Here is a 23,416-nt window from a genome sequence, read left to right as displayed (position 1 = left end):
GACACCTGGCAGCAGGCACATGGAAACACTGCCAGCCAAAAAACTCTCACACGTCTTGGAAGTCGATTGTTGCTTCTACATAATCGTTGGATCTACATTTTGGCAGTAATTTGGTAACAGCTTCGCCATGAGGAGTGTAACACTTTCCAGAGCTTTATCAGCATCTCTCCTGAACAGATGGAGATTTGCCAGAGATACCCTCATTCCAGGAGCAGGTAACAAAAATCATATAAACTACCTTTCTCATATAATGGCAGTGGGCACACATGGAGTCAAGCAGCATTGGAAACAGGTCCTTCGGACCAACGCATCCATGCCAACCAAGATGCCCATCTACACTAATCCCATTTGCTCACATTTTATGCATATCTCTCTAAAACCTCTCCGTTCCATGTATGTCCAAATATCTTTTAAATATTGTTATTCTACCTGCATCCACCACTTCCTCTGGCAGCTTGTTCCCTACATGTATCACCTTCTACCTTCTATGACAAAAAGTTCCCCGTCAGATTCCTATTAAATCTTTCTTCTCTCATCTTAAACCTATACCCTCTAGTTTTTGATTCCCCTACCCTGGGAAAATGCTGCGTGCATTCACCCTATCAATGACCCTCGTGATTTTATATACCTCCATAAGACCACCCCTTTACAATCTCTGACGTTCCAAGAATGAAGTCCCAGCCCACCCAATCCCTTCCTATAATTCAGTCCATCAAATCCTGGCAACATCCTCATAAATCTGTTCTGAACTCTTTCTAGCTTAATTGCATCTTTCCTATAGCAGAGTGACCAAGCTGAACACAAGAGTGGATCGTAATGATTCTGTACTACTACTACAATTATAGTGTCCAAACTCCAGTACTCAATGCCCTTATTGATGAGGCACAGCATGCCAAAAGTCTTCTTCACCACTCTGTCCACCTGCGATGCCATCCTGGGAATTAAGTACCTGCACCCCCAGGTCCCTCAGTTCTACAGCACTCCCCAGGTCCCTATCGTTCACTGTGAACCAACATCACTGAGAAGTGTGCCGGTTGGAAATGTTTGGGTACCTTGAGGTCATGAATGGAGATTCACAAATGCAAGTTCTTTATTTTCATATCCGGGTCCTTTCCAGTTTACAAATGCCTGACTTGCATGGCCCGTATATAGGACTCAGTGTTTGGGAGACTGGCATGACGGATTTTACAGCTACTGCGGGGTGGTGGATATGTTCTGCCATGTGGGAACTCAGTTTGTGGCAATATCTGAATGGTTAAGTGGAATCTCCTGGTTCAACTACACATTGCCCTTGGATGGCTTTTGTTTTTATTTAAGTATATTGGCAGTCCACAATATTTTTGACGTGAACTGTTCTGGTCATAAGTAGTTCTCAGAAATGGGGTGACCTGTTGTAACCTGCAGGGGACTTGCACACACAACTCCAATAGGTGTGCACACTTTCACACACATTCAATCACATCACTCATGCACTCACACACATATGCACACCGACACATTGTCACAAAACACATATATGCATACTTCACACTTCTGTGCATTCACGTGCACAATCACATCTCACACACACACACCCATGATACAATCACATGCATGCAAACATATATATACACAAACCCACATTTAATATATACAGTATATAGACACTGAATGACACGGTGGGCTGACTCATTTCCTAGACAATTGCAATTGATACAAATTTGAACACAAGTCAGGGCAGATATTATTGGAAATTCAAGCCGTGCTGCACAAAACCAAGTCTGAATATTCTTTTGTTTTTTATAGTTCAGTATGAAGGATTGAAATTTGTTGCTGAAGAACTTGAAAATATCTCAATTTCGGATGTATCTGGGAAACAGGGTCCATTCCAGTATTCCATTAATGGGTAAGTATCTTCTTGGACCTTGCTGCTGCTTGCTTGTGGACCAGGAACACTGAGATTTGTACTTTTTGATATCCTACAGGGTGAATATCAATGAACTGGATTTATCTGGTGCCACCCTTGGCTTCCAAAATGGCACTGGTCTACTCTTTGAAACAATTAACTCATCCATCAGCATCACCTTCCAGAGGGACATGATGTACTGGCTGTTGTGAGTGCCTTTTATTCCTACCGTGTCCTGCATGATCTGTGCTGTCACGCTGTGTTACACATCCCAGCACCTGTGCTTCACCCGCTTGCATCATTGGCCAGGTTTTGAGACCCCAGTGTCGCTGAAATTCCTTGCAGGTATCACATATATTCACCTGGGGGTGGTTTAAACTCACTTTACGTCAAATGTACAGTAGAGAAATGGACATTTATCCCTATCAGGCCATGCTGGAGCTTATCATAAAGTCTGAGTTGTTCAGCACAAAAACTGTTCCTGCTATACATTCTACAAAAAGTGAGTTTAAAGTCCTCCCGGTAGATAAATGTGATTACTGCCAGGAATTTCAGTGACACTCGGCTCATCTACACTTAACTTGATTTGCCCACAATAGGATCATATCTTCCCGTGCCTTGTCTATTTATGTCTAAATATCTCTTACATGTATAACGTGGTAATTACATCCATTCCTTCTACCTCCTCTGGCTGTGCAACAAAATCTTACATTCTATGCTTATAAACTATGAAAACAAAACATGCCATATGCCATAAAAAAGGACAGGAAGTGCTTAGCAGGTCAGGCAGCATCTCTAGAGAACATGGATAGATGATGTTAAGGGGTCGGGACCCTTCTTTAGTCTGCCATATACCATCTTCACTACACTGTGTTACCACTTAGATTTGGATCTCTAAGTCTCACTGTTCATCAACATTCTGTGACATCCTGCTATTTATTGTATATGTCCTACCCATATTTGACTTCCACAAATGCATCATCTCACACTTGTTGGGATTAAATTCTGATTTGATCCCACCACTGATCCCAGCACTGATCCCACCACTGATCCCACCACTGATCCCAGCACTCTACTCTCCACCTCCTTTCACCAAGCCAATTTTGGATTCAATTTTCCAGTTTGCCTCGGAACCCACATGCCTTAATGTTCTGGTCCAGCCTCCCATCTGAAACCTTGTCAAATGTCTTACATTGCAAAGTCTTCTCAAAGTGCAGGCATCATAAATTGCTCTCCTTCAGTGGATAGGGCTCCCATTCAACACCCACAAATACTCCTGAATAAGAAGCGAACACAGTTCTGATGAACAGTTGGTAGTTGACCAACAGTTAGTCAGTGCTGGCACTACTGGCAGTTCACATGTTTATCCTTGAAACTGCCTCTCATCTTGCCAATGTCATGTTCTTGCGGGGGAAATCGTATTATGCGCAGACGGTTTGATTTCACACTTTCTAATGAATAATATTGAGGATTGAAATCTGGATTGCTAATGGAGCTCATTTAGTTGTATCTGTGATCAGTGAGGTAGATGTTGTCACTGGGGCTGCAGATGATGGTGGGGATTGGGGGGAAGAGTGACCTGTGGTGCTGTGGATGTGGTAACCATGGGAAGCGGTGTGATCAGTGTTTGAGAGTAGGGTGGCGGGGATTAGCGGTGTGACCAAAGTCAAGTAATGGGGGTTATGGTATTATCCGTGGTCACGTGGATGAGTAGGTGGGGGAGGAGGCAAGTAATCTTTCAACAACCGATATACTGGGAATAGAATGAGGAAACATGGGATTGTAGTGTAGGATATGATTAGAGGCATCACCAAGGCTACTAGATTCAGACTTTTTTAAGGGTTGGGGATATTGAGAATTTGGATAATGAGGGATAGCAATAAAAAAGTAGACTATTTTCTAAATGGGGAGATAATCCAGAAATCGGAGGTACAAAGGGACTTGGGAGTGCTGGTGCAGGATTCCCAAAAAGTTAATCTGAAAGTCGAATCAGTAGTAAAGAAGGCAAACGCAATGCTAGCATCTATATCAAGAGGGCTAGAGTACAAAAACAGGGATGTAATGTTGAGGGTCCATAAGGCACAGGTAAGGCCGCATTTGGAATATTGTGAGCAAATTTGGGCACCATATCTGAGGAAGGATGTGCTGGCTCTGGAGCTGATCCAGAGAAAGTTTACAAGAATGATCACAGGAATGAGTGGGTTAACCTATGATGAGCGTTTGTCGGCACTGGACCTGTACTCACTAGTTCAGAAGAATGAGGGGGGACCTCATTGAAAAATACAAATAGTAAAAGGCTTGGGTAGAGTGAATGTGGAGAGGATGTTTCCACTAGTGAGAGAGTCTAGGCCTAGAAGTCATAGCTTCAGAATTAAAGGACATTCCTTTAGGAAGGTGAATCTGTGAAATTATTTGCCACATAAGGCTGTGGAAGCTGCGTCAATGGATATTTTTAAGGCAGAGATATATAGATTCTTGATTAGTATGGATATCAGGGGTAATGGGGAGAAGGCAGGAGAATGGGGTTAGAATGGAGAGATAGATCAGCCATGATTGAATGACGGAGTAGATGATGGACTGAATGGCCTAATTCTGCGCCTATCAAGTCAAGTCAAGTCAAGTCAAGTTTATTTGTCACATACACATACGAGATGTGCAGTGAAATGAAAGTGGCAATGCTCGCGGACTTTTGTGCAAAAGACAAACAACAAAACAACCAAACAACCTTATGAGTAATGTGTCAGTGAGCTGTTGGTGTCAATGTAGGATAAGAGTTAATGCTGGTCAAGGATCGAGTGGTGACCAGGAAGTTGGTCAAGGGTCTGATAATGGCCAACAGGATTGGGTAGGGGCAGGGTATTCATGTGCTGCGTTGGTGAAGGGCTATAACCAGGGGGGCATGATTGGATACAGTGCATGATTGGAGTTTGATCCGCCACTACTGAAACATTTTTTTTTCAGGAAGGACTATGGCCAGATTAATGCCTCTGCTGAAGGAGTCAACATCTGGACTGTACTACATCTGTCCAAGGGTGAATTTGGGCAGATGATGATAAACAAGGTGTCCTGCAAAGCCTCCATTGCCGGAATGAAAGCAAAGTTTAATGGGAACTTTCGGTAAAGATTTATTTTATTATGAGACATGGTGTGCTTAAGAATAGGTTTCATTATGGGAACAACAGTCTCATTACACAGATGTAATAAAATGTCAAATGGAAACATCCACGACACTCACCACATTGGCTGCTGTTACTAATCTATATGCCATTTCTCACTTTGCTGCATTAGGGAAATCACCCAAACTTCATACCCATGGAAAGATAACTTTCCCAATTTTGCTGACAGCATCTCCCAATTGTGTATCTAAAGCAGAAAATTATGCCCAAATGTTAACTGTAGAAGTCCCAAACAAACATTACTCTGGGGGAAAGGGGACAGTTACTCTACTTGTGAAATGTTATACATGTGTTCACCATGGCCAAAGTGCCTGGCCACATTCTACAAGCTATGCAATTTCACAGCATTTTCACAATTTACCACTTCCATTGATAAAATTCAGTTGCAATTTGCTCACAAGAAAACAGTGCCATTCAATCCAATCTGGCGATGAACAGAAATGTCACTATAAGTTCCCAAGGAATCCAACAGGAAATGTATGGGGTACGTTAGACTGAAGGGCCTATTTCCATGTTGTATGTCTCTATGACTATGTGAAGAATTCCTTGTATCTCTGCACCTTAGGGCTGCTATCACTGCAGGATGAGTGGATGCTTGGGCTCAGCCTTAGGTCTGGTTTTAATTCCAAATACAATCTTCTTGCTGGTTGATGCCAAATATTGATTACATATGCATGGTGGTTCTCCGCAAACCATTAGCTTCTCTCTAATGTTCTAGGTGATTTCCTAAGTTTATGCTACTTTTTTTACAGGGGCTTTTATGAAATATTCGCAACAATTCTCACAACCGGCTTGCGCTTCCTAATAAACCAGCAGGTAATTCGCATTCTATATACATGTGCAACGGTTTTTATTCATTTTTCAGGAAGTAAATACATTATCCATTCTTAAGTGACTGGTGGTGAGCTGTCTTTTTGAACACTGCAGTCCTCCTAATGAAAGTATCCCACAGAACAGTTGCTAGGGTTTAGACCAAATAAGGATGAATGTTTAGTGGAGTCGAGACCGTGAGTTGATTTAACGAGATTTATTGCAAACAGTTAAACAAAGAACAACGCGAGCCTGTGAGACGGCTAAATTAACGATGTTGTTGCCACAAGGGTGGTGCTCCGAATGAATGGGCTCGATCAAAAGCGCGCAAAACCTCCACCCCGCACCCACGTGACTGGGGTAGCCAATCCGAGGGTTCGACTACCCCAAGGCACCAGCAGGTGCCACTACAAATGAATAATTTATTTCCTGATCAGTATGGTCTATCACTTGAAGCAAAGCCTCTATTTGATAGTGTTCCCCTGGGCTCAATGTCTCTCTTGATGGTGGACATCATGGATTTGGGAGGTGCTATTGGAATAGCATTGGTGCATAATTGCATTTTGTAGGTGGTACATACAACAGCCATGGTGCACTAGTGGTGGACAGAACAAATGTTGAGGGTGGTGGATGGGGTAATGTGCCATTTTCTATTGAATTTCTTCAGTGTTCAGAGCATTGAGAGTGGGCTGCAGTTGGGTAGTTAACTGCTCCATCAGGCACCAAGATTCCGTGTTATTTCCATCGCAAATCATTCCATATGGAGGTGAAAACTTCCTGGTTCTACAGCAATTTTGCAGGAATACGTACTTGGAATCCCCTGCGTCCCCACTAAACTGATGGTTGGTCTTGACTCAGGGCAAGGAAGAGTACAAAGCCAAGAACCTTGTCCTAATATTTCCCCTCGAGGCACTCATTTCCATCCGGGACACCACTGACTCGACTCAATGTAAGTGGAGCTGATCTCCACTCCACTCCACACCACTCCATACTCTTCCAGTCAACCATGATCTAGTGTCTCTCCTCAACAAATGTGCCCTTCTAATTAAATATTTTTCTCCGGGTACCAATTTGTGACCAGGTATTCTGTGTGGACTGATTATTTGATCATGCCACCATCTTCTACATTAATGCAAGTGACTGCTGTAGCTGCTCTGGGCTGTTAACTATGGCTCAGAGTTCACCTCCTGGAAAAGAAAAGGTATGCGTGAGCTGTGAACAATGTTCACCTGCAAATATTCTATCCCAGCACAAAGCATGCCCTCTAATCGTAGTGAGAATGCTGGTAATACATGTAGCTTCTTGTTGTAATGCTGAGCTGGTTGTATTGAGGGAACCAGGCTGTTCCTTGAAGACGTGACCTCATGATCTAAGATAATCACACATGGCACACAATGTCAGTATGAGGGTTTGGTTATTCTTTGAATATAGTTTGTCAAGTGTGTGGATTTATCCTGGTAAAACAATGCTGAGAGATGAGTAGACCCAAGCACAGGGAATACATAGAAGCCGGAAGTAAGTTAAACTCAAGAAGGCTTTTACTAGAACTCTGATAAATACGAATGCAGAGAGTCTCTTGCCCAGAGTAGGTGAATCGAGGACCAGAGGACATAGGTTTAAGGTGATGGGGAAATATTTAATCTGAGGGGTAACTGTTTCACACAAAGGGTGGTGGGTGTATGGAACAAGCTGCCAGAGGAGGTAATTGAGGCAAGGACTATCCCAACATTTAAGAAACAGTTAGACAGGCACATGGATAGGACAGGTTTGTAGGGATATGGATGAAATGCTGGCAGGTGGGACCAGTGTAGCTAGAATATTTTGGCCGGTGTGGTCAAGTTGGGCCGAATGGCCTTTTTCCACACTGTATCACTCTATGACTCCATGACCAAGAGTATAAGGTTCAGCATGAGAAAGTCCTGAACAACAAGCTCTGCATGGGGAAAAAAATCCAAGACTAAGCCAAACATCAGCAGTTAAATAGGGATCTCTATGGGTAACACAAATGATGATATACGGGTGAAATTACTTAAACATAATTGAATAAAAGACAACACAGTCAACATCACCAGAGGGATCGGCAGGCACCGAAACATGTGGTGTATATTCTAATATTCTAACCCCAATGGGCGTTCTCAGCATACATCGATTGAAAGCATTCTGAGATATTGCACGTACACAAAAATGCTGGAGAAATCTATGGAGCGAAGGAAATAGGCAACGTTTCGGGCCGAAACGTTGCCTCTTTCCTTTGCTCCATAGATGCTGCTGCACCCGCTGAGTTTCTACAGCATTTTTGTGTACCTTCGATTTTCCAGCATCTGCAGTTCCTTCTTAAAGACTGAGATATTGCACTATGGACATTGGATTCCTGTGGTTAGCTTGAACTTTTGAAAATAATTGAGGAGCAACATTGTCTTTTCTGTCTCAATTATTCCCTTTCTCTACTTTTGTAGATTTGCCCAGCCTTACAGCACTCAGGGCTGGTGCTGCTGAACTCGCTGCTGGCGACCGTACCAGGTGAGTACATGTCCATGCAGTGAACTGTTTCATACCGTGCACTGCTGTTGTGTTTCCACCCTTCGCTAAGAGTGGGGGCTGAACAGGATAAGGGCAGGTATCATTTTTTGTGTGGAGGTTTTTAGTATTCTCACCACCTCATCTGGGCTGACCCTTGGATTGATAACCGTCAACAATTAAACGCATTGGGGGAATTTGGTGAAAGTTGGGGGTGGTGGGGAATTCCGATACAGGATACCTACAGTGAATGCAAAGTGCCTTGTTAAACGTGTGGCTCCAGATTGCAGGGCTTGGAGCTGCATTTACGAGGAGAGTGCCATGTTTCTAGGATAAAGTGCTTAGCATTCTTGAGGTATGCTTTCCTGGATACAACCACCTGTCCCAGAGTTCCAATGGGAGACATCTGGCCAAGCTATGATGCTTCTGTTTCATGTTTCTGTTTTGATCAGTTGGGAAAGATCTTGAAACAAGTCATGTTAACTATGAAAGTTTGTCCCCTCCACTTAAAGAATGGGTACTGGTTGTCACTGGAAATTGATATTAATTGCTGTGCATGACAATTGCAGGGAATTGGCCAAGGAAGCAAAAGGAAATGGGAAAAGCACAGTCAATGGGTGTCTGTCCTAATTCCCTGAGACAAGGTATTCCAACCCACCACTCATAGATATTGATACCACCCTCTCTATGACTCTAATACATCCCCCCCCCCCCCCCCCCCATCTTAGTGCTCAACCACTGATCAGAGCTAGGTGAATCTCTTCATTCCAGAAATCCAACAGTGGATTTACTGTTCTCAATGACAAATGGCATCCCACAGCGGCACTGTGGCACAGCAGGGCAGCACTGTGGCACAGCAGGGCGGCACTGTGGCACAGCAGGGCGGCACTGTGGCACAGCAGGGCGGCACTGTGGCATAGCAGGGTGGCACTGTGGCATAGCAGGGTGGCACTGTGGCATAGCAGGGCGGCACTGTGGCATAGCAGGGTGGCACTGTGGCATAGCAGGGCGGCACTGTGGCACAGCAGGGCGGCACTGTGGCATGTGGCATAGCAGGGTGGCACTGTGGCATAGCAGGGCGGCACTGTGGCATAGCAGGGTGGCACTGTGGCATAGCAGGGTGGCACTGTGGCATAGCAGGGCGGCACTGTGGCACTGCAGGGCGGCACTGTGGCACCGCAGGGCGGCACTGTGGCACAGCAGGGTGGCACAAATGCGTAGCAGTAGTGCTACTGCCTTACAACGGCAGAGATCTGAGCTCGATTCTGACTACAGGTGTTTGTCTGCACGGAGTTTGTACGTACTCCACGTAACCTGCGTGGGCTTTCTCCGAGATCTTCGGTTTCCTCCCACTCTCCAAAGACATACAGGTTTGTAGGTTAATTGGTATAAATGTAAAATTGGCCCTAGGATAGTGTTAGTGTGTGGGGATTGCTGGTCGGTGTGGATTCGGTGGTCCAAAGGACCTGTTTCCGAGCTGTATCACGAAACTAAACTAAAATTTGAATCATACCTCCAGATTAACCTCCGCTATTTTTGACAAATTATATTGTTCACTTAAGTAAGAGGAGGGAAAGCGTCAGCCTATGTATGCACAGCAAGCTTCCACAAGATTGCAGGTTGCAGACTGCTTCACTGCCAGCTGTCGGCTTTTTAGACCAGTCAGTCTAGATGCACAGTATCTGCAAATCTCTCGTTCCCGATTCTAACTCTAATCTGGAGACACAGGGAACTGCAGATGCAGGTTTCCAAAAAAAGAGATCATGATCAGTTGGGCAAGGAGACGGTGAGGAATGGTTAATGGAGTTTAACGCAGATAAGTGTGAGGTGTTGCATTTTGGGAAGTCAACCCAGCACAGGACCTTTTTTTTTTGCAAATTTCAAAATAGATTTTATTCAAGTAATAAATATATACGATACATGGACCGTGCGAAAAATTAATCCAACATTCTCGGAGGCTATACAAACACACAGTGAATGGCAGGCTCTGAGGAGTGTTGTAGAACAGCGGGTGTAGCTACATACTACCTTGCAAGTGGCTTCACAGGTAGATAGAGTGGTCAAAAAGCCTTTTGGCACATTCGCCTTCATCAGGCAGGGTATTGAGTATAGTAGGTGGGATGTTATGTTACAGTTGTACAAGATATTGGTGAGGCCACATTTGCAGTCTTGTGTTCAGTTTTGGTCACCCTGCTGCAGGAAAGATTCTGTTCAACTGGAAAGAGTGCAAAGAACATTTACGAGGATGTTGCCAAGATTTTAGGGCCTCAGCTATAGGGAGAGGTGGGGGCTGGGACTTTATTCCTTGGAGGGCAGCAGGATGAAGGGTGATTTTGTCGAGGTGTACGAGATCTTGAGAGGAATAGATAGAGTAGATACACAGAGTCATTTACCCGGAGCTAGGGAATCAAGAACCAGAGGACATAGGTTTAAGATGTAAGAGAGAAATATTTAATAGGAACCTGTTGGGCAAATCTTTCACACAGAGGGTATATGGAATGAGCTGCCAGACGGGGTAGTTGAGGCTGATACTATAACAATATTTAAAAGACATTTGGACAGGAAACCGGAGCACTCAGAGTAGAATCACATTGTCACAGGGATTATGCGCAAACTTCACATGGGCAGCACTGGAGGTCGGGATTGAATTAGAGTTGCTGGAGCTGTATGACAGATCTACTTGCTACACCACTGTAATAACACTGATGGCGAGTTTATGATTTTCTAAAGTCTGAGTGATGTTGATCTAGGCTATAGGATTGAAAGTCTTTTGCAGTTCAACAATTGATTATGTTTTTCAATGATCACTATATTGACTAATTGGTGCGCCTCTGTGGATGTCTGTGCCTTCCTCACAAAGTGCGGACAGCAGTGGATCAAGACGTAGGGATCGATTATTCCCTCCTCAGTGACCCCGATGTTAAATCTGAGTGGATGGACATGGACTTCAAGGTAAGGACCATAAGCAGGTGCAGACTCTGTGAGAAATAATGACAGTTTTCTCCCTGCTGCCCAGTACATGCCTTCACTGTGATTATCAGACCTTTCCCGAGCGACTCGCCTTTGGGGAAAAGCAGGGCCAGGACTGCATTGAAGATTGGGACGAGGGTACCTCTTTTAACCTTGCAATTCCCCCATCTGGCCCTGTGCTGAGATTGGGTGTTTGTTCATGACCAGCTTGAAACATTGTTGAGACGGAGGGTGACCTAGGTGTGTTCTGCTGCTCGGGAGGGAGGGAAAGCAAAGATAGTAAAGGTGTGACTGGAACAAGCAGTCACAATCTTAAAGTAAGGAATTTGTCTCTCAGGACAGAGATGGGAAGAGATTTCTACCCCTCCTTGGGAGGTGAAACTACAATTCTCTACTGAAGAGGGGCGTGGAAGCTCAGTCCCTGATTACATTCATACATTCTACATGGAAATCAGAGATTTTTTTTAATTTTAAAGGAATCCAAAGGCAGAAAAGGGGCAGCGAGGTTAAATGTATGCCATGCTCTTAATAGGTATGTTACAAAACCTACCTGAATCGTGGCTGAGCATCTGCCCCACCCCTTGTGTGTGATTTTGGCGCTGTTTAGAGCGGGCGGGTTTAAAACGCGATTTTTACTAGGCTGTTGCAATCGAAAATGTTCAGCCTAGTAAATCATTAACAGAAAATCGCTGAAAGACCCCGTCGCAAAAGGTATTATTAGTTTTTATGGCCTTGTAAAATAGTTAGAGTAGTTTAAAAATCACTCTCTAAACTCGCAACCTCTCGCAGCCCCAGGTTTTATAAAGCAAACAATTAAAGGTATGTACCTTATTTTTACATTAAATGGGGCTTGTATATAACCCTGTATATAAAGTTTTCTATAGCGAGTAGCTCATTTTGGGCTCTTTATATCCCGCAGTATTTTTCTGGGCATTTCAGGGCACAAATCCAGTGCAATGTGAACGTTCTAAACCAGCGCGTTCACAGGAACCCACTAGAAAGCCGATTTAAATTGACTTTAATTTACAGCAATTGAACAAAAAATTCCTTCCATTTGGCCTATAAATTGATGTAAATGAGATTTAAAAATCATGTTTTATTGTGAATTATTTGTGAATATTATTTGGACACTTGGGCTATTTAAAAATGTTAATCATTTATTAAGAAATGGATAGATGTTTAGATCTAGTAAATTGAAGTTTGAAATTAGCTACAATTGGGTAACTAACTAATTATATGCTTTAATTTCAGGTCATCCAAGTTAGATTATTTTATATTTGTTTCAGAATGGTTCAATCTATGATAACTGAAAATTTCATTCAGTTCTCTTAATTTTTAAGAAGGTTATGTGCTTTTGACTGTCCACGATCACAGCTTTTTTGTTATGTCCATAGAAAATCAATAGGGAACAAGATGCTAATTTCCGAGTATGAAAATGGCCATAACGTTTTTATTACTTGAGATATGAAAGTGAATTAGGTGTCAAATTAAACTTATTGTTATGCTTTATCTGATGGGATAAATTGCAGACTTGATTTTTTAAATCTCAAAATTTTGTAACATTGCTACTCTTAATGAATGGGAGAAAAATCCAATGGGTTATGCATTTCCATGGTCATCATCCTTTGCAAGTCGGATAACTGCCCCATGGTAATAGCTTGTAGCATCACCCACTAAACCTTAATTCCTGGCTGGTGTCATTATAAATTAGCTTCACTGCCTAATTTTATCTTCCAAATCAAAACCACTCAATTGCCCTTTACTTCAGATAATAAATGTTGAAGCAGCAAAAAATACCATTGACAAATTCACTTGAAAAGATGCACAAGATTGCACCATTCCCATGAGAGAAACAGTTCCAATACTCTCTATAATGGAGTTCTTTTTGTTGATGAAATGCTTCCACTTAGAGCTAAGATAAACCACTTTACATAAGCACATTTGTTTTTCTTTAATTTCACTCATGCCTGTATAATCACTTCACTGCCTCTGTGAGAATGCAAAGGTTTCCTCCTTTAATATCCATAGGAATCAGAACAGAGATAAAATGGTACAGCTCAGTGTCTTAACGGGCTACTTCAAATGGTTTTAAGAGTCAACCACATGGGGTGGGCCTGGAGTACATATACTCCAGTGTTACTGAGAGGTTCCGGCTATTTTTTTCAGGGAATGTTCTACCCTCTTCATAATGAAAATGACACACTGCCAAACACTGTAAGTATGCCTGATTTGAAGAGCAAGGATCGCATGGTGTACATCTGTTTATCCGAGTACTTCTTTGACTCTGCCATGTACTCTTATTATAAAGCTGGAACACTAAAGGCTGATATTCCTGAGAGCAAGGTGGGTTCATGGTCATTACAGACACTTTTCATGTGAAATAAATTGTTGGCTATTAATGAATCCCTGTTGACAATTTGTACCAGATGCCCATGGATCTTGCTTATTTACTGAGGACTACATTCTTTGGATTAATTATCTTGATGGTAAGTATGAATATGATGGCATATGTTATTATTACTCCCTTCCTTTTCTACTGATTTTATGTTGTTCTCTCATTTTCTTTCCCCACCTTGCTATCTAATTTCTGATTATCTTTACATCTGTCTTTCTCCTTCCCCTCTCTGTTGCAACATTTCCAATTTGTTTATTCTCTCCTCCCCATCTCTTTTTTCTCTCCCTCTCATTTTCTCTCTCCTTCTTTCTCTTCATGATGGCTCTGATGATTTGGAGGAAGTGAATGGAATTTAAAGACAGGTTCTGCCCAGTGAAGGAGAGAGGAGATGAGTGGGTTGAGCTTTTGTTGGCAGAAGAAGCAAAGTATTCACAGACAGTTTGGGAGTCGGATGGAGATGTAGAGGGTTTGAACATTCAAGGTGTAAATGTAGTTGACTGGGAAACTTGAAGCTGTCATTTGTGCCCAAGGCAGGTGGGTGATAGGTGGAAACAAACAAGAAACAAAAGGGGCAGTTGGAGTCTGATTGGGGGAGGGTGGGGACAGGCTGGAGGGTGACAATGAAGACACCAATGGTACACGTGCTGTAATCTAATTAGTAAGGAAGGTGATAATGCGAATCCTTTAACGGAAAGGTGATGAGCACATGTAGCCAGTTGGTGGAGGAGATTCAGTGGGTGAAATGTGTGGGTAATAGATGGATGGAAGAAGGAGGAGGAGGGAAATTGTACAGGGAGCTAAATAGGAAAGGGAACACAAATGGGAGGATCAGGAGAGAAAGAGGGAACTCGGGAGGTAAATTGAAAAATCTCTTGTTTATATCATTGGGTTGCAGACTATCCAGGCAGAATACGAGCTATTGTTCCTGTAGTTTGTGTTTGGCCTCGGCCTGGCAGTGAGATGGCCAAGACAGCGTGGGAATGGGGAGGGGAATTGAAATGCTTACAACCGGGAGCTTGGGGTAGTCGTTGCGAACAGAGCACAAGGGCTCTGCAAATCAGTCACCTAATCTGCTCTTAGTCTTGCCGACATAGAGCAGTTCACAAATGGAGCACCAAACACATTAACGATGTTAGGAGGCTGTGCACGCAAGTCTTTGTGGGGACTGTTGTCTGTTTTCTAGCTCTTCAATATTTGGCCCGTTTTTTTGGAAGTGACTAGTCCATGAGTAAAAGATGCCTGGTTGAGGGTTTCACGAGCAGATGGGTTGAGCCAGGAGTGGAGAAGGGCAGTGTTATGGAAGTGAAAGTCGACAATCTTGTTGATCTTGTGAACACTGTGTCATATTTTTGTTTTGGACTCGAATATATCCAGATTGTGAACAGTGTGACTCATGACATGTGCTGAGAACAGAGAGATAAATAGTTGCCAGAGAGAATTTGTGCCAAAATCTGACTATCCTGGCTCAGTCTGGCAAAATGTGTTTTAGGAGGAAATATCTGTTTGTCCAGTAATGGGACTGGTACAAATAATCCTCCATATGGTTACATTAAATGCAATAGATTACCTATCCCCCTTGTCAGAATACATAGTTTAATCACAAAGCGAAACACCATAGTTATTCATTGGATATATTTAAGAGGGAGTTAGATGTGGCCCTTGTGGCTAGAGGGATCGGGGGTATGGAGAGAAGGCAGGTACGGGATACTGAGTTGGATGATCAGCCATGATCTTATTGAATGGCGGTGCAGGCTCGAAGGGCCGAATAGCCTACTCCTGCACCTATTTTCTATGTTTCTATGTTTCATGACCTTTAAATAATTTATTTTGTAATTTGTAATGCTGTAAAGAGTTCATTTTGAAATGAATTCCTTAACAACGCCTATTGTAGTGAGATGCAACCAAACTACATTTTGATGCAGAAAATGCTTGAATCTTTTAACTGTCTACTTCTTTTCCCAATCCCTGACACCAAGACCCCAACATCATCAGCCAAGGAAGCTCCTTTGCTGCTCAAGTTGGAAGTGACATCGGCTCCTCGCTGCACAATCAAGCCGTCAGGGATCACTGCCAGTGTCAGCGCTCGCATGAATATCATCCTCCTGCCGCCAAATGCCGCACCAGTCACATTGTCCAGTATTACAATGGTAAGGAGTGTATTCTCAATCTACAAACTTTTCATTCTTTACAGCTTCACATTTCCCCTATTGTTACACAGTGTCCTCACACTTGCAGTTTGCCCACAATCACAGTGCCTGAATCATGCAGAGCCCATACATTCACAAAATAGCCTGGGATTACTGCCCTTGCGCTCAGAATATTCTTGTAGTCTAATGCCTCTGTCCCACTTAGGAAACCTGAACGGAAACCTCTGGAGACTTTGCGCCCCACCCAAGGTTTCCATGCGGTTCCCGGAGGTTCCCGAAGGTTTTTGTCATTCTCCCTACCTGCTTCCACTACCTGCCACCTCCGGCAACCACCTGCAACCTACGGGAACCGCACGGAAACCTTGGGTGGGGCGCAGTCTCCAGAGGTTTCCGCTCAGGTTTCCTAAGTTGGACAGGGGCATAAGTGTCCTCATATCAGAGTGACCCTACAATTACAATTTCACATTATTCTTCCAGCAACAATGTTCTTACACTTATGGTATCCAGATAGTCGCACCACTCGAAAAATAGACCAGTGTCCTGAGATCTCTCAGGCTACCGTTCCAAAGTCCAAAGTCCTAATTGTGTTAAACTGCATACCCGACCTTTTCTAATCTCACTAACCTATTGTGCACCTTCCACCAATTTGCTGCTCCTTCAGGGCAAAGGATCCAATATTTCCCCTATATACACATCCACCTCCAAGAGGTATGTTTTGGGAAAGGTTGTGAATGGGGAATGTATGTAAAAGCAAACGTTTGTGGGAAATTATAATGGAGCACTGAGATGAAAGTTTGGGGTCTTGGAGATCGGGCGTGAAGAACAGAGCCATATTGGCATAGAAGAAAAATCAGTAACACTGTGACTTTCCGTCCTTGTTATGTCCATTGGAAGTCTGCTTCAGTTATTTCACATCCAACCTGGATAAATGTAAATTAGGAAACGCAGAAACGTAAAGTATAAGACAAGATATTGAGAAATATTGATTTACCAAGTAACTCGATCATTGAAATCAAACTGATTAACAGTGATGAAGCAAAGTGATACATTGGACATCATTGAAAAAGGTTATGAGTGCAGAAAATTATCGGTGACCTTGCTGAAACCGCAACTGGAGTCCTATCGGCCACAGAGGCAGTGCAGCGCAGATTCAACACACTGATTCTTGGGATGCTAAAATGGTTACATGAGGAAAGATTGGATTAACTACTTCACTGTGAACTGTGTTCATTAGATTTTAGAAGAATGGGAATTAAAACAAACAAAATTCTAAAAGGACTAGACAAGCTTGATGAGGGAAGGATGTTTCAGAACGAGAGTTCACAGTCGCAGGACCAAGGTCATAGGACTCTGAAGCTTCATTCAGAGGATAGTGAACCTTAGAAATTCTCTGCCATGAAGGTGGCGGAGTCCAAGTTACTGAATATCTTTAAAAAGAAGATCAACAGCAGATAGATACAAAAGGCATCGGCGGGCACAGGGAGGGTGCAGGAATATAATATTGTGATAGAGGATTAACCGTGTTCATGTTGAATGGTGGAGCAAACTTGAAGAGCTGAATGGCCATTTCATGGCCCTACTTTCCATGCCTGGTCTTTTGATCTGGAGATATGGATTCCCTCTAATGCTTGTTAACTTTAACTTTGGTTCCTTAATGCACTTGATGTACAGTGCATTCAGAAAGTATTCGGACCCCTTCACTTTTTTCCGCATTTTGTTATGTTACAGCCTTATTTTAAAATGGGTTCAATCTTTTTTTTTTATCATCAATCTACCCCAGAATGAAGAAGCGAAAACAGGTGTTTAGAAATTTTTGCAAAGTAATTAAAAATAAATAACTGAAATATCACGTTTACATAAGTATTCAAACCCTTTGCTATGACACTCAAAATTGAGCTTTGGTTCATCCTGTTTTCATTGATTATCCTTGAGATGTTTCTACAACTTGATTGAAGTCCACCAGTAGAAAATTACATTGATTGTACATGATTTGGAAAGGCACACACCTGTCTATATAAGGTCCCACAGTTGACAGTGCATGTTAGAGCAAAAAGCAAGCCATGAAGATGAAGGAATTGTCCGTAGACTTCCGACATAGGATTGTGTCGAGACACTGATCTGCAGAAGGGTATAAAACAATTTCTGCAGCATTCCAGGTCCCGAAGAGCGGAATGACCTCCATCATTCTTAAATGGAAGAACTTTGGAACCACCAGGACTCTTCATAGAGCTGGCCACCCAGCCAAACTGAGCAATCGGGGTAGAAGGGCCTTGGTCTGGGAGGTGGACAAGAAACAGATGGTCACCGACAGAGCTCCAGAGTTTCTCCGTGGAGATGGGAGAACCTTCCAGAAGGACAACTATATCTGCAGCACTCCTCCAATCAGGTCTTTATGGTAGAGTGGCCAGACGGAAGCCACTCCTCAGTAAAACGCACTTGACAGCCCGCTTGGAGTTTTCCAAAAGGCACCTAAACCAAGATTGAACTCTTTGGCCTGAATGCCAAGCATCATGTCTGGAGGAAACCAGGCACCGCTCATCACGGTGAAGCATGGTGGTGGCAGCATCATGCTGTGGGGATGTTTTTCAGCGGCAGGAACTGGGAGACTAGTCAGGATTGTGGTAAAGCTGAATGGAGCAAAGTACAGAGAGATCCTTGATGAAAACCTGCTCCAGAGCATTCTGGACCTCAGACTGGGGCGGAGGTTCACCTTCCAACAGGACAACGGCCCAAAGCACACAGCCAAGTCAACACAGGAGTGGCTACGTGACAAGTCTGTGAATGTCCTTGAGTGGCCCAGCCAGAGCCCGGACTTAAACCCGATGGAACATTTCTGGAGGGACCTGAAAATAGCTGTGCATCAACACTCCCCATCCAACCTGACAGAGCTTGAGAGGATCTGCAGAAAAGAATGGGAGAAATTACTGTAGCTTCATACCCAAGAAGACTTGATGCTGTAATCGCTGCCAAAGGTGCCTCAACAAAGTACTGAGTAAGGGGTCTGAATATTTATGTAAATGTGATATTTCGGTTATTTCTTTTTAATTACTTTGCAAACATTTCCAAACACCTGTTTTTGCTTTTTTATAATGAAGTATTGTGTGTAGATTGATGATAAAAAAATAATTAATTTAATCCATTTTAGAATAAGGCTGTAATGTAATAAAATGTGGAAAAAGTGAAGAGGTCTGAATGCACTGTAATGCTACTTGACGTCAAAGGAAGTCATTGTAACCTCCCATCTGGATTTCACCTGCTTTTGCAAGAGGCAGAGTAGTTCTGATAACTCTGGGAGTCGGTAGATTTGTACTAGATGTCAGTCGATAGTCTCTGACACCTCTCTCCCTTTTCTTGATATCCCAGCCTCCATCGCAGGAGATGTACTGTCGACTGGCATCTATTACAAACCTAATGACTTCCACAGTTAAATGGGGTCAGTCTCTTGCAAAGACTAGGTATTTCTAGACTAATCAATTCCTCCATCTCTGACGCATCTTCTCCCAAGATAAGGCTTTCCATTCTAGGGCATCCGTGATGTCCTCTTTCTTTGTGGTTTCAAAGTGTGGTTTCCCCTCTTATGTTATACATGGATCCCTCACCTGGGGCTCCTCTGTGTTCTGTGGTTCTGCTCGCGCTCTCCCTCCCACCAGATGGAACAAGGATAGAACCTGAAGGGTCTCGACCCGAAATGTCACCCATTCCTTCTCTCCAGAGGTGGAGTCTGAAGAAGAGTCTCGACCCGAAACGTCACCTATTCCTCTCCAGAGATGCTGCCTGTCCCGTTGAGTTACTCCAGCTTTTTGTCTATCTTCGGTTTAAACCAGCATCTGCAGTTCCTTCCTACACACAGAGTTTCCCTGGTCCTCCTAGCACCCTACCAGCTTCTGCATCTATCACATCATCTTCCAACATTTCTGTTACCTCCAACATGTTTCCACCACCAGTCACATCTTTCCATCTTACGCTTTTTCCCCCTTTCATAGAGACCGTTCCCTCTGCAATTCCTGCACTCACATATCCCTTCCCACCAAAACACCTCTCATCTCAGGTTCATGTGCACCTTTTCCAACTTTATCTTTTACATTTGGTGTTGCCCATGTGGTCTACTGTACATCGGCGAGACCAAGTGTAGACTTGGCAACTATTTCATCAAACATTTGCGCACGTTCTGCCAAGGTCTACTGGTTGTAACCATTTAGAAACATAGAAAATAGGTGCAGGAGTAGGCCATTCGGCCCTTCGAGCCTGCACTGCCATTCGATATGATCATGGCTGATCATCCAACTCAGTATCCCATCCCTGCCTTCTCTCCATACCCCCTGATCCCTTTAGCCACAAGGGTCACATCTAACTCCCTGGTCCTCACCTTTCACCTTACCAGCTTCTGCATCTAACACATCATCTTCCAACATTTCTGTTACAACTCCCCTTTCACATACTGACCATTCTGGCCTGAGCCTTCTTCATTGCCAGATTTAGGCCACACACAAACTGGAGTACCTGCACATGATATTCTACTTGAGTAACTTACCCCTGTGGTATGAACATTTAATTTTCCAATATTCGGTAACCTCCATGAACCTCCCACCCCCATCCCCTTTCTCCCTCCCCCTCACTTCTGCTCCACCTGGATTTGCACCAATTTCTCCCCCCCTCCCCCCTCCCCCCTACTTTCCAAAATTCCTTTCTCAATTCCTTTCTCTGGCTTCATAAATTGCAACTCCTAAATCCTCTGTCTCACACTTTCTACTTCAGTCTCTGGTCCTTTTTTCAACCAATAAAGCCCCACCCACCTGTGTCCACCTGTTAGTTACCTGCCAAGCTTTGTCGTGCTTTTCCTCTATCCCAGCTTTCTTCCTCCCCACCCCCCCCCCCCCCCCCCCCCCCCCCCCCCATCAGTCTTAAGGGTCCCAAACCAAATGTCATCTATCCATGTTCACCAAAGATGCTGCCTGACCCACTGAGTCACTCCAGCACTATATGTCATTCCCAACTATTCAGCAAATGAAACAGTCTATCCCTGCATCTGGTGAAACCTAGACACATTCAGGTGTGTGCTGATAGGTGTCAGTTAACATCTCCACCATGGAAATGTCAGGCAGTGACCAAGGGAGAATTTAACCATATACCTTTGACATTTCATGTTGTTACCTTAATTGAATCACATCCTCAATTCTCTGCCACAGAAGGCAGTGGAAGGCCAATTCACTAGATGTTTTCAACAGAGAGTTAAATAGAGCTTTAAGGGCTAATGGAATCAAGGGATAGGTGGAGAAAGCAGGAACAGGGTACTGATTTTGGATGATCAGCCATGATCAAATTGAATGGCAGTGCTGGCTCGAAGGGCCAAATGGCCTACTCCTCTTTTGTATGTTTCTATGACTGATAAATATCCAGAATATCATTGGGGTTCTCAAATGAGCATGGGTGTTTAACTTTTGTATGAGTGTTGAATCAATCATCAGTAGTTTATTTTTCACTTGGTAGATACTTAGTAGATACTTAGTTAGCTGTTTCATAGAGCATACTGGTAGCCTAGGTGGTGAGAGCAGGTATTGAATAATGTGGTCTGGGAGACCAGAATGGATTGTTGAGCCTTCCCAAGGTGTCGTGGGCCTAACTCAATGAAACACCAGTGACGGGAGGTGCCCTCTTGGTAACCCCTATGATATACTAGCATCTACGTGCTAGTTTTTGTAGTCCCATAGTTTTACTGTGTAAAGGCATTTTACATAAGTACTTTGTGTTTTAGCAGTAAAAAAAATGGACAAATTAATGGTTTGTTAATCAACATCACATGTGGCACCTCATTTGTTTTTTTTCGTTGCAGGAGTCAAAGTTGAATGCTAAGGTGGCTTTGAAGGGGAAGAACCTAGCAGTCACACTGGGCCTTAAAAGGTAGGATCATTGGTGGTCTGCAATGTGTCAGCACATAATTATCACCTTGTGCAATATAGTAAAAATCCATAGGTTACTGAGCCAGGTCACTGGATCCTACATTGTGAACCTGATTGGCAGAATGCACTGATCATTCATTGGCTCCTAGGAAAGATCTCAACTGTTGGACATTTAGCCCAATGAATAATAGAGGGCCAAACTGGAGGAACAGGAGCAGAGATATCATCTCAAATTGAACAGGGTCTATCACCCTGATCAGCATTAATAAACCCATCCGAAATGGACCTAATTGCATTCCAGTGTTTTGTGGGAGAAAGGTTGCTCTACTTCATTACCATTCCATTGGCCCCAAGTAAAGTTGCAGTTTTTTCCCCATGTGTTCAGAGAAAGCAGACCAAAGTATCTTAACTGAGGAGCCTGCTGTCCATGAAGATGATTTGAAATGGCAAACCAGTCTCAAACAAACAGGGAACATTCATAAAATGTTCAAATGAAGCCCAACACCCAGGGGGGTGTGATTTAAGACACCAATGTCGTGTATTCTGCGGTACTATCACTTATGGGTCCGAAAGTGGGCTGGGTCTTATTTTGATTCTTAAGCATTTAACGGATTAGTTAAACCTTAGTGACAAAAATCTTTAGTCTATTATTGTTATAATGTGAAGCTCTCTGTAGATACATGCCAAGAATGTTAAGTCAACTTATAAGTAATTCATTGCAGAGGCAGAATTCAATTAAACAGAATGGTGGCATTACAAAGGGAAAGTGTGGAACTGAAACAAAACTGGGACAGATATCAGAAAGCACAGTCTCTTACCCCAACAGGTTGGGTGCAGCAAATTCACCGTAAATGGGCAAAATCAGCATCATTTTATGAAAGGGAAATCGTGTTTGACTAATTTACTTTGATAAAGTAATATGTGGTGTGGATAAAGGAATCGGGTGAAAGTGATCTGCTCAGAATTCCCGAAGATGTTTGATAAACTGCCAGAGCAAAGATTATAGTGGAAACAGGAAATCTTGTAGGAGATAACAAGTTGAGGTGGATATATTTGAAATTCTATTCCTCAAAAGGCAGAGGAAACAGTGATTGAATACTTTTAAGGCGGATATATTCTCAATGAGCAAGGGGCTGAAAGGTTACCATTGGTAGAATGGTAAGTGAAGTTGATGTTACTATCAGATCAGCAGGGTCATGAAGATGAGTAGCCCACTCTTGCATCTAATTGGTAAGTTCATGTGGACGGTATTAAGAGGATAAATTATTAGAACTGTAGGCATCATTCACAGTAGAATTGTATACGTCATTCACTCCATCCTGGAGTAGCAATGTGAACAGCACTGGCACTGCAGAGATGGAATCATCATCATATACAATTCACAGTATTAGAATTGTGGATACTGTTTCCAGTATCATAATAGTACTATTGACTCTCTCGCTCACATGGCCCACAATGGAGTAATTGCAGTGCAAAATTTATTTAGAGGACCGAATACTGGGCACAGCACTGGGTACAGATTTAGAACTGTCGGAAACCCTCACAAGCATGAAATGCTCAGGGAGGATTCCATGAGTGTCAGATTCCTAGTTATTCAGCAGCTCATTCCATGTACACCA

The 23,416-nt window shown here is 43.2% G+C and overlaps 1 protein-coding gene across 4 annotated transcripts in view; it reads left to right on the top strand.

Annotated features, from left to right (window-relative positions):
* pltp (phospholipid transfer protein) overlaps nt 1-23,416 on the top strand; it is a 52,070-nt gene that overhangs the window by 11,887 nt on the left and 16,767 nt on the right. For all 4 annotated transcript variants that reach the window (XM_055652083.1, XM_055652081.1, XM_055652080.1 and 1 more), the window contains 10 exons: nt 1,786-1,885; nt 1,965-2,093; nt 4,847-5,002; nt 5,814-5,877; nt 8,328-8,391; nt 11,249-11,340; nt 13,525-13,701; nt 13,785-13,844; nt 15,730-15,900; nt 21,731-21,798. In XM_055652083.1, the coding sequence (XP_055508058.1) occupies nt 1,786-1,885; nt 1,965-2,093; nt 4,847-5,002; nt 5,814-5,877; nt 8,328-8,391; nt 11,249-11,340; nt 13,525-13,701; nt 13,785-13,844; nt 15,730-15,900; nt 21,731-21,798 (1,081 nt within the window). The remainder of the gene's footprint in view (nt 1-1,785; nt 1,886-1,964; nt 2,094-4,846; nt 5,003-5,813; nt 5,878-8,327; nt 8,392-11,248; nt 11,341-13,524; nt 13,702-13,784; nt 13,845-15,729; nt 15,901-21,730; nt 21,799-23,416) is intronic.

Source organism: Leucoraja erinacea, chromosome 21, assembly GCF_028641065.1.
Source record: "Leucoraja erinacea ecotype New England chromosome 21, Leri_hhj_1, whole genome shotgun sequence".
Classification (NCBI taxonomy): domain Eukaryota; kingdom Metazoa; phylum Chordata; class Chondrichthyes; order Rajiformes; family Rajidae; genus Leucoraja; species Leucoraja erinaceus.
This window is presented reverse-complemented; position numbering and strand designations above follow the sequence as displayed.